This window comes from Dreissena polymorpha, chromosome 1 (genome assembly GCF_020536995.1).
Source record: "Dreissena polymorpha isolate Duluth1 chromosome 1, UMN_Dpol_1.0, whole genome shotgun sequence".
Lineage (NCBI taxonomy): Eukaryota > Metazoa > Mollusca > Bivalvia > Myida > Dreissenidae > Dreissena > Dreissena polymorpha.
This window is the reverse complement of record NC_068355.1, coordinates 68103661-68116029: the sequence shown is the minus strand read 5'-3', so window position 1 is coordinate 68116029 and position 12369 is coordinate 68103661. Positions and strand designations below refer to the sequence as shown.

At 37.6% G+C, this 12369-nt stretch overlaps 1 protein-coding gene across 10 annotated transcripts in view; it reads right to left on the bottom strand.

Annotated features, from left to right (window-relative positions):
* Positions 1-1465: 1465 nt before the first annotated feature.
* Positions 1466-12369, bottom strand: part of LOC127833625 (protein ZGRF1-like) — a 128168-nt gene continuing 117264 nt past the window's right edge. For 8 of the 10 annotated variants that reach the window (XM_052358993.1, XM_052358982.1, XM_052359024.1 and 5 more), the window contains 8 exons: positions 11555-11656; positions 9810-9893; positions 8940-9068; positions 8406-8611; positions 6179-6301; positions 5000-5109; positions 2215-2724; positions 1466-1706 (listed from right to left, as the gene is read on the bottom strand). In XM_052358993.1, the coding sequence (XP_052214953.1) occupies positions 1606-1706; positions 2215-2724; positions 5000-5109; positions 6179-6301; positions 8406-8611; positions 8940-9068; positions 9810-9893; positions 11555-11656 (1365 nt within the window). In that variant the 3' untranslated portion in view covers positions 1466-1605. Of the gene's footprint in view, positions 1707-2214; positions 2725-4999; positions 5110-6178; positions 7282-8405; positions 8612-8939; positions 9069-9809; positions 9894-11554; positions 11657-12369 lie in introns of those variants that run through there. The other 2 variants (XM_052359020.1, XR_008027528.1) reach the window with 2 other exon arrangements.

The window sequence follows — 12369 nt, the reverse complement described above, 5'->3', positions numbered from 1 at the left end:
TTGATGACTCACTGATCGGAAACGAACTGGTCTGCCGACAGACATCCAGCAAAACAATATAGAAATAAATTATGAAATGTGTGTAAAATCGCATAATTGTGACATTATCAATATAGAACACTACGTTATTTAAGGAAAACTAATATATCTTACTTTTTAATACATATTTAAAATAAGTACATTACTGTTGTCTGGACGATTCTTTGAACTGTTTAGTCCAAAAAATAATGCCGCATTTACTGATACAAATGCAGGTTCACTATTTTAAGTAAACACTATTGCATTGTATGAATACGCATGGTCCTATATTCAATATAATAAAGCACATTACTATATTTAACACGCTTGCAAAAGTTTCCAAATGTTCCATGTTTTGTTGTTCCTTTTTGCTTGTTGTTTTTTTCTAACGTGATGGTTGGATTGTTTTAATTGACAACAACATCGTCAAAGCCACAGTCAAAACTGGATACTTAAATTATATGCAAGACCAAGACTGGGTTTTGCCAGAAAAATACACAAAAAGGGTAGCAGCGCATTCAAATCCTTAATTTAATACTGAAGGAAATGTAGAAAACGCCCCTTTAAAACGTTATCACAATCTGTCGGGTGTGTGCAAACCAAATATTTGCCCATAGTCGAGTTGCTAGTACCCATTAAATGAAAATTCGTATTTTCAGCAAAGAGGCGATTTTGTTATGTTCAGTGTTAAACACATTTAAATATCTGTTCGGTATATGTGCAACGCAGATTTTAATTTAGCTAATGGTTCATTTTCTCGTACCGAAAGCTGCGTCATGGTTAAAGGAACACTACACACATGTTCTTACAAGAGCAGTTGCTTTGAATATATTTCGTATTGACCATTAAATACCCATACAGTTTGGTCAATTTGATAACATATGCGTTTCAAAGATTCTTGGTGCTTTTCTTTAATATGTTGTTTGCGTATTTATGGAACTAGTTACATATCGAAATTTTGATAATAATTTCAAGTGTTTGCAAAATTAATTACGTCCACTTTGCCGCCGTCGGCTGTCAGTTTGTCCCGTTTTTTGTACACGCCTCATAACATATTCAGGAGATTCAAATAAAATTCATATAATGAAAGTGGGCATTAAGGGAGAAAGGCAGAGTACAAGAAAATATATCTCTTGTCGTGTCAGGACTTACAGAGTTAATCTCTATCGGTCAATTTTCTTCAGCGGCGCATTGACAGTATTTCATAGAAATTTGTTACAGAAGATGCAGAGTACAAAACGATAATTTTCTTATCAGTATATTTCGGAGTTACTTTACTTGTCTTATTGAATGTTAAGCCATATGTTTGTGGGGAGCATAACTCTGCAAGAAGTTAAGATAATCCAATACACGTCCACAGCGATATGGATTTTCTTGTGCAAATCATGACTTCAATTGAAACTTAATATATTGATAAAGGGCTTTGAAAGAGAAACCAACGTTAAAGTGAAATGTTTATGCTTTTTTATTACTATTTAGCAACAAAGGACAAATCCATTTAATAAATAATATATAATGTACAGCCAATTTTTCGGTTGGGCCACATAATCGAGAGTTGCTCTGTATTAAATCCCTGCTTTGGGACAATCAGACATCATTGGCAGATCCTGGTAGATTTAGTCTTGTGGAGTACTTCCTTCGCTTTGCAGAATGCATCAAACTAAAATCCTCATCTTCTTGTGAAGTCCCTGAATAACATTTAGCTGCAATCTGTGAAAAGGGGGTTTAATGCATGTGCTGTAAGTGTCGTACCAGATTAGCCTGTGCAGTCCAAACAGGCTAATCAGGGACAACACTTTCCACCTAAACTTGATTTTTGCTAAAGAGATACTTTCTTTAAATAAAGAATATCCTACATGTGGAAATGGTCATCCCTGACTAATCTGTGACACACTTAACGCACATGCATTAAACCATCTATTCACAGAACATGACCAAATTATAACAGGTATAAATTCTAAATTATATGTGCAATGTTCTCGTTTCTTAAACATGCAATTCTTTCAAACCCACTCAAAACAGTAAGTGTTGACAAACTTCAACTTCACAAATTGTACAAAAGTAATTTTAAGTTTGAACCAGATCAATCCACATTTATTAAACATGTATCTAGCTTTATGAAAAGATTCATTGATTTTGCTGGACTTTCATTTTGCCTTATTGTACATTTCAGGATATATAAAAGGGCAGATATACCTAACCCACCATATACATAATTGGAACAGTTGCTTTGGTTTTCCTCTGAACCCACCATCTCTTCATCATCACTCGTAACATTCATTACTGCTTTTTCAGCCTTTTGTAGGTTCTCTTTATCTATAATTTCAGTCCCAGTATCATCAAAGAAAGCCACATCATTTGCATCTGCAATAGCAGATGTTTTTACAGCATTTTTCTTTTTTTCCCCTTGTTTCACTCTCTGTTTTCTAGCAGATTTACTGTTCTCAACCAAACTTATATTTGAATCAATGTCAGATTTCTTAGCTCTTGTTGGCTTCACTCTGGACTGTGAACTTCTTCTGGAATTCTGGGTGATATTAAAACTTGACTGTGATTTATCTCCACTACATGGCTGCGAGTTATCTCCCCTACTGGTTTGAGAGTTGTCCCCCTTGGCTGACTTCTCAAGGGCCAGAGAGCAAGATAGCAGATACTGCTCCATTCCAAATCTTGCTTCGTCTGCACACTGCACGCCATCAGCATAACCTGAACAGTGACATACATATCCTCTGAACAACAATCTAAACAATTGTAGTCTACCAGTAATTTTGTCTAGATCCACTATTCCATCCGTAACAATGTCATTAGGTCAAATAAAATTCAACAAACTGTGAACACTCTAAGGCCAGACTAATTGCAGAATCTGCATGCAACTTAATGAGATAACGTTGGGAAAATCAAGATTTGTCTCAACAAGAGCTTTGTCACAGACGTGACGAATACCCCCACATGCGGCATTGACACATAATATTTTGCATGTCGTCTTCACAAAAAACAACGGACACCATTCTCAATTTTTAAAATGCACAAAGTGACCCCTTGACCTAGTTTTTAACGGCGAAAAGCCCATGTTCTTACTTGGCCTTAAGATCATCTCCATAAAACTTCTGACCAAGTTTGGTGAAGATCGGATGTAAACTACTTAAATTGGTGCGGGCACCATGATGAATGTTAAAAAACGCACGTAGTGACCCCGTGACCTAGTTTTAGGCCCAAAATGGCCCATGTTCAAACTTGTTCTAGAGATCATTTAGATAAAACTTGTGACCAAGTTTGGTGAGGATTGGATGAAAACTACTTTAATTAGAGAGCGGACAATATGGTGAGGTTAAAAACGCACTTATATCCCCCACCTAGTTTTTGACCCGGCATGACCCATATTCAAACTTGACATAGACATCATCTAGATACAACTTCCGACCAAGTTTGGTGACGATTGGATGAAAACTACTTGAATTAAAGAGCGGACAACATGCTGAATGTTTAAAACGCACTAAGTGACCCCGTGACCTAGTTTTTGACCGGGCAAGGCCCATGTTTGAACTTGGCCTAGACATCATGTAGATACAACTTCTGACCAAATTTGGTGAAGATCGGATGAAAACTACTTGAATTAGAGAGCGGACACCATGCTGAATGTTAAAAAACGCACTAATTGACCCCCTGACCTAGTTTTTGACCAGGCAAGGCCCATGTTCGAACTTGGCCTTAAGATCATCTAGATACAACTTCTGACCAAGTTTGGTGAAGATCAGATGAAAACTATTTGAATTAGAGAGCGGACAACATGCTGAATGTTTAAAACGCACTAAGTGACCCCGTGACCTAGTTTTTGACCCAGCGACCCATGTTCGAACTTGGCCTAGACATCATGTAGATACAACTTCTGACCAAGTTTGGTGAAGATAAGATGAAAACTACTTGAATTAGAGAGCGGACACTTAATACGGACTGAAAGACAGACCAACAGACCGACCGACCCACAAGTTCACTCCTATATACCCCCCTAAACTTCGTTTGTGGGGGTATAATGACGTATTAAAAACTGATAAATGTGGGCTGCAAAACAAGGTCACTTGGTTAAGTAAATAAAAAGCTTGCCCACACTTTTGAGGCAACAATTATTGCATATTCATCCTTAAACCTTATCAAAACATTTGTCAAATACTAGACAGGGTGATTTTTCTTATGTTTCAAAAGAAAACCAAAACGTTTTAACACTAAATTCACATTTTTACCCACTCAAATACAAAATTCTTCATAACAAAAAAACTACATTTCTGAGCTGAACTAGTTAACCATCGTTGGTTGTTTACTCAATCACACATATGAAAGATAGATGTTTTTGATGTTTTCCTTATGAGCCAATCAAGTAACCGTGTGACCACTGCTCAGTATATGTTTATGATTCTTGATGTCTTGGGGGCTGTTGACCCTTTGTTATTAATTTAGAACAAGTTGTTGATTCCACAAGACCCAGCATTGAACTTGGCAGACATATTATTGGTATTACAGTTCTGACCAAGGTTCCTTTTAGATACGGCAATAAAAATAGGCCCCTAGAGTTCATAAGCTTTTTCTTCAATTTAAGCTAGTTTCCTTGCTTCTGATTACTCATGACCCAATTTCAAATTCTGCCAAGATATGTTGTGACAAATGTTCCAACCAAGTTCCACGAAGATTAGAAAATACATCATTTCTCTAAGGTGGCTAAAAGCGTTATCATTAATTTGACCTAGTTCTTTACCTGCATGACACAGTTTCTAACTCATAAAGTTGCAGCAGCTCGAGTTTCAACCAAGAAAGTGTTGACTTCACATATAGCAAGACTGAAAAAAGGTGATCACACAAGCTCACCATGAGCACATAGTGCACGAATATGGAGATAACAACTAGTATGAAATGATACACATGACACATTATGTGATGCAATTAACTGTTACATTTAACTATATCACCATTGGCAACTGCTGACACTTACGATTGCAGTGCTGGATGACCTTGCCCCACAAGGTATTAGTAGACAGGTTACCATGGTGACCTACTATCAGCAGGTGGTGACAGGCCCGGGTTAGCGCAACATTCATCCTCCTAGGGCGGTATAAAGAAAATTATGGGTGGTTAATCAAAATAATGTTATGAAGAAAGTAATGGGTGGTTAATTAAAATAATGTTATGAAGAAAGTTAGGGGTGGTTAATCAAAATAATGTTATGAAGAAAGTAAGGGGTGGTAAATCAAGATAATGTTATGAAGAAAGTTAGGGGTGGTTAATCAAAATAATGCTATGAAGAAATGTATGGGTGGTTAATCAAAATAATGTTGTGAAGAAAGTAATGGGTGGTTATTTAAAATAATATTATGAAGAAAGTTAGGGGTGGTTAATCAAAATAATGTTATGAAGAAAGTTATGGGTGGTTAATCAAAATAATGTTATGAAGATTCCTGTCTGTTTCAATATGTTCAATACATTTACTTGTTAATGCAACGTTAGAAGTGATGCATATGTTAAACACATGTTCCACATATTGGTGAAAGTGATATTATACTCATTTGTCACGGTTGAATTGAGCTGAAAAGAATTAACAGGTCAAAATAGTTAGTTAAAATGTGGTTACTGGCCAATTATCTACAACTCATCTTGCCACCAGTTGTTTATAGAAAATATGTATAATATTTCATATTTTACATGACTGTCGCAGTCCTCTAAGCAGAGCGGAACTGTCTTTTTATAAGGATCAGAGTTAGTGTTTGTGTGTCGTATCAACGAATCTGCACTTAAACTAAATTTAGATTCACATTGTACATCGAATCATTTCTGTGGTCAGTTGTCAAAACGAAAGTACGGTTGATAGTCAAATGCATTATTTCTCTCTTTCCGTGATATTGTTTTAGTATGTTGATGCTGCATAACAAATATAAGTGTCTATATGAAGTGAAAACACCAAAAATAAACAACGGTTGGGAAAGACACCTATAAAGATTGCATATACTGTCAGATGCTCATAATATCACTTTAATTACATTTTTGCAAGAAAATAACATTGACTTTAGTGCTTTGAAAGTTTTTCTTCTAATAAAGGAAGTGCGTGTTATTGCTAAAATGCCTTGTCTGTAAAACATCTACTTAAGGTGATCATTGTATCTCCAGCCCCACATACTTGTCATTGTCTATGAATCCCATGCCCTTGGTGCGTACTGTAGAGAGGATAATGATGTCCCTCTCTCCACCCTGGAACGCGTCCACTGTGGACACCTGAACTCCCTTGGAATCTCCACCACCACTGCTCATGAAACAGTTACATTGCAGGCTTGTATAGTTGTCTGTCCTTACCATATACATTCTCACCACATGAAAATTCTCAACTTAATAACTTGAGCCGTGTCCCACACGCCAGTAATACCCCCACACTGCTTTGTCAGCTACATTTTTCAGGGGTGTGATTTTTCCCTGGATCCCCGGAACGGTATGTACGGCGGTCATTTTGCGATTCAAGTAAATTTTTAAAAAATGGGGGAAGGGTAAGAACAATTATTCAGGTGTATTTGATAAGCGGCCCAAAAAATCTGCGGCCCGCAAAACCTCTCAACAGATTACACTGGTAGATTCTGCCTAAGCATTTTTTTTAAACAAGCGATGAGATTGGCTGTTGTTTCCCAATCTTCCAATTAAAATCAGTGTTTTGAAATGTGTTTCTTTTTTTTGCTGATTTGTTTGCAAATGGCGCCTTTGTGAAGCGAAAATTAAGATTATTGAACGAATCTCTGAGATTGAAAATTATTGAAATACAAATTTCAATGGGAAAGGGAAGAAACATCAGTGGATATAAATTAGAAATTGATACCACTTTCTTAATCAGTACAGAAGATCGACTGTCTTGGTAAGGCTGAAGTATGTGTCAGGATATGACAAAGTCTTGAACTACAGATCCCGTGGTAAATTAATTGTTGTTAGTGGAAAACTGTTACATTGTTGGCCTTACCTAGAATTTAAAGACATTGAGCCCCAAAAAAGGATTGGTGTCATCTTTCACAGGGATCGGAACAGATATTGATTTTGATCACAATTAATACTGGTGACTTTGCATAATTTGTTATATGTGAATTTAAATACGTTTTCATACATAAATCTTGTTAATAAGTTAAAGATGGTGTTTTTTTCATGTCTGTTTTAAGGTTTGTCATTGCATTATGCATGCGATCCGCATAGTCAAAATCAGTTTACAGAATTTTCCTCCCCTCAGACTTCACCTCGATCACGCCCCTGAAATACAGATAAGCATGGGCATAAACAAAGTCAAAACAAGGGCTGTTTGTAAAACATGCATGCCCCCCATATGGTCTCTCCGTTGTAGTGACAGCCATTGTGTGAATATGTTTTTTTGTCACTTTGACCTTGACCTTTGACCTAAAGACCTGAAAATCAATAGGGGTCATCTGCCAGTCATGATCAATGTACCTATAAAGTTTCATGATCCTAGCCATAAGCGTTCTTGAGTTATCATCCAGAAACCATTTTACTATTTTGGGCCACCGTGACCTTGACCTAGTGACCTGAAAATCAATAGGGGTCATCTGCGAGTCATGATCAATGTACATATGAAGTTTCATGATCCTAGGCATAAGCGCTCTTGAGTTATCATCCGGAAACCATTTTACTATTTAGGGTCACCATGACCTTGACCTTTGACCTAGTGACCTGAAAATCAATAGGGGTCATCTGCCAGCCATTATCAATCTACCTACGAAGTTTCATGATCCTAGGCATAATTTAGCGTTCTTAAGTTATCATCCGAAAACCATTTTACTATTTTGGGTCACTGTGACCTTAACCTTTGACCTAGTGACCTGAAAATCAATAGGGGTCAACTGCAAGTCATGATCAATCTACCTATCAAGTTTCATGATCCTAGGCCTATGCGTTCTTGAGTTATCATCCAGAAACCATTTTACTATTTCGGGTCACCGTGACCTTGACCTTTGACCTAGTGACCTCAAAATCAATAGGGGTCATCTGCGAGTCATGATCAATGTACCTATGAGGTTTCATGATCCTAGCCCCAAGCGTTCTTGAGTTATCATCCGGAAACCACCTGGTGGACCGACCGACAGACCGACATACCGACCGACATGTGCAAAGCAATATACCCCCTCTTCTTCGAAGGGGGGCATAAACATCCAGCCGTTACATTCCATGCAGATGATAGATTCCATGTTTCAATCTAAAAGCACCACAAATGTGAAGTAGTTCGCTTAACAACCTTAAAACATTATCTGCAGACGAGCCAACAAATTGAGTGACCAACAGTGACTCAATTATACCCCAATTAAACAACAAATATCATCAACCAATCCTGTATTAGGCATGCTTGACAAATGCATTTCTACCTTGAAAGGAGATCATTGATTCTGGTCACCTGCCCGCGGTACAGCGTTATGACGCCCAAACGTTCCGTCCCCAGACCACATAGCACAAATGTCTGCAGCAGAAAAACGACGAAGCCTGCCTCGGCCTCATTATAAAAACTCCCCGCACCCTCACTGGTCTCTGTACCGCGAGATACGTCATAGTAGCACAGGGTTGGCAGGAACGGCTGGAGGATGTAATTTCAAACATATGAAAGGTGCACGGTATGAGAAATAATACTTCAATAGTATGGCTATTAAATCAGTAGACAGACTTTGGAACTTGTATAGATATCCAGATTTTTTTTAAAATAAATATTTTGTGTAGAAAAAAAAGGGTTGCTATTTAAAATATTGAAGCAGATCTTGTTTTGCTAGTTTGTTTTCTGCAAGTCTTTAAGGTCTTTGATTTTGGTTTATCTAAGTAAATAACAGCAAATTTTTTACCTGGGAGAATTTATTGAATGAATAAATTTTAAGTTTGGGAACATGTTGAGACCTATGTGTCTACTGTACCAGCAATGGTTTTCTGTCAGTCTCAGTGACTCCATCAGTCAGCATGCCTCCATAGAACAGACTGTTAGCGATGGCACTAATGTGGGGGTGACATCGGTACTGGGTACGCAATAATGTTGGTATATGACCCTGTAAAAGACTGAGACTCTTATAAAGATATCTTAATATTCTCTGTTCAGTATTATTACATACAATCATATTATTACTTATCCTTTACATATGAAACAAGTCTATACAACAATTGCCAACATGCAAGAAGAAAGACAACTGATTCATTTAACTTTAAATATGTTTATATTACCTCCATTTCATAAAAACTGAAGGCCTTTTTTTAGAGACACCTAGGTAAACTTGCCATCTTGGAGAAATCTTGAAAATGCTCCCTGCTGAGGTGTGTGGAAACATTAAAATATTTTACTTGTACTAAAGATATTTATTTATTGGTACTAAAAGAGATCAAAATAATGCAGAAATTTAATAAACTGTGTTTTTGTTTTCTGACAGACAGACCTACAAGCAGACAGAAGTCTATCGTGACTCCAGTACTTTGTAGAATGGGAGAGTATATATGTGTCTTGTTAGGAGAAAACTGGGCTTAATGCTTGTGCGTAAAGTGTCGTCCCAGATTTGCCTGTGCAGTCTGCACAGGCTAATCAGGGACGACACTTTCCGCTTTTATGGAATTTTTAGTTTCAATAAAGTCTCTCCTTACCAAAAATCTTGTTTAGGCGGAAAGTGCCATCCCTGATTAGCATGTGCAAATTGCACAGGCTAATCTGGGATGACACTTTACGCACATGCATTTTGCCCAGTTGTCTCAGAACAAGACAGATATAACAAGCACGTATCTATTCAGTATTCACTCTGTACCATGAGTATTAGCCTATCAAATAGGGTCTGCTCAAGGCCATTGGCATGGACACTGTCTGCACCTTCGATAGTCGGGTCGAGTTGCTGAAACATACAATGGATATGGATTACAAATGAGCCGTGCTGTCAGAAAAGGGGCCTGAATGCATGTGTCGTAAGGTGTTGCCCCTGATCCGCCTGTGAAGTCTTCACAGGCTAATGAAGTAGAATAATTTCCGCTGTAATGGAATTTGTCATTCAAAGTATGTCTCTTCAAACCAAATATACCATTTAAGCAAAAAATGTTATTAAAAAAACATTTTCCCAGAGTATCACATATTGCACTACACACAACGTCCAAATGATGATCACTACACACACAATGTCCAAATGATGATCACTACACACACAACGTCCGAATGATGATCACTACACACACAACGTCTGAATGATGATCACTACACACACAACGTCCAAATGATGATCACTACACACACAACGTCTGAATGATGATCACTACACACACAACGTCCGTATGATGATCACTACACACACAACACCCGAATGATAATCACTACACACACAACGTCCGAATGATGATCACTACACACACAACGTCCGAATGATGATCACTACACACACAACGTCCAAATGATGATCACTACACACACAACGTCCGAATGATGATCACTACACACACAACGTCCGAATGATGATCACTACACACACAACGTCTGAATGATGATCACTACACACACAACGTCCGAATGATGATCACTACACACACAACGTCCAAATGATGATCACTACACACACAACGTCCGAATGATGATCACTACACACACAACGTCCGAATGATGATCACTACACACACAACGTCTGAATGATGATCACTACACACACAACGCCCGAATGATGATCACTACACACACAACGTCCGAATGATAATCACTACACACACAACGTCCGAATGATGATCACTACACACACAACGTCCGAATGATGATCACTACACACACAACATCCGAATGATGATCACTACACACACAACGTCCGAATGATGATCACTACACACACAACGTCCGAATGATGATCACTACACACACAACGTCTGAATGATGATCACTACACACACAACGTCCGAATGATGATCACTACACACACAACATCCGAATGATGATCACTACACACACAACGTCCGAATGATGATCACTACTCACACAACGTCCGAATGATGATCACTACACACACAACGTCCGAATGATGATCACTACACACACAACGTCCGAATGATGATCACTACACACACAACGTCCGAATGATGATCACTACACACACAACGTCCAAATGATGATCACTACACACACAACGTCCGAATGATGATCACTACACACACAACGTCCGAATGATGATCACTACACATACAACGTCCAAATGATGATCACTACACACACAACGTCCGAATGATGATTCATTGGTGCCCATTTATTTCAACTTCAGTGATACAACGGACCAATATGCTCTTTTTTCACCTTGTTAACACTCTCAAAGTCACATTAAAAAATCTTCTGGACCTTATCTCAATATTTGTACTTAAAGTTAACAGCACAGTTAATTTCCTGAAGCAGGCAGATGACAGCCTTAAAGCGTTTGGACATCTTTTTGTACTTTAATAAGTTCAAGAGGTCCTTCCTTGTCTGTTGTGTACTGCTAGCAAGAGAGAGATGGAGAGAAAGAGTGAGAGATAGGAGAGAGTTCTCTATCACCTTGGGGTCTCCAACGAGGATCAGTTTCTGGCACTGGTACCTGGCAACAGGCAGCAGGGAGGCAGGCTCTGTCATCTGGCTGCACTCGTCCAACAGCACCAACTTTTCATGTTGAAATGTAGACACAAGAAAACTTAAGCACATTTTATTACAAAATCAGCGACCTTCATATTTTCGACTGCAGAATACAAAGAAGACATTTGCATTTCGTCAACTGAATGTAATAAGTAATGTAACTGACATTTTTACTTTTTTCCATTTTTGTGTTTATTAAGGTGACATACATCAGCTGTTAAAATATTAAGTCAACCTTTTTGGCAAAAATAATGTTTTTACCAAATTTTCGAAATCGACATTACGAACACATGTCATTTTCTAAATGTAAAAAGTAGCATAACAGACATTTTGTTAAATTTTCAGGAGAAGCAAAAAACTGTTTTATTAAAATAATAAACATTTTTTTGTATTCAAATTTTCTGATTAGTATTATATTAATACTCGGAAAACAAAACAAAACTCCAAAATGATTTGTCTTTCTTAAAACAATAAATTTTTTAGAAAGGAGCAGTTACAATTATTTCAACACTGAAATATTTTGAATGCAAAAAATAACGTAAGTGCTCATACTGTATTTCAGAAAATGTCTGAAAATATGCATTCCTGAACAATTCACAAAATGTCAGTTACCCTAGTTATTACATTCAGTAGACGATTTGTAAACACAATTGGTTTGGCCTCTTTTAATTTTTGGCCATTTTCAACAACATTTCTGCCATATCATGGCAGTCAGACTACCTAACCACACTAGTATGCAT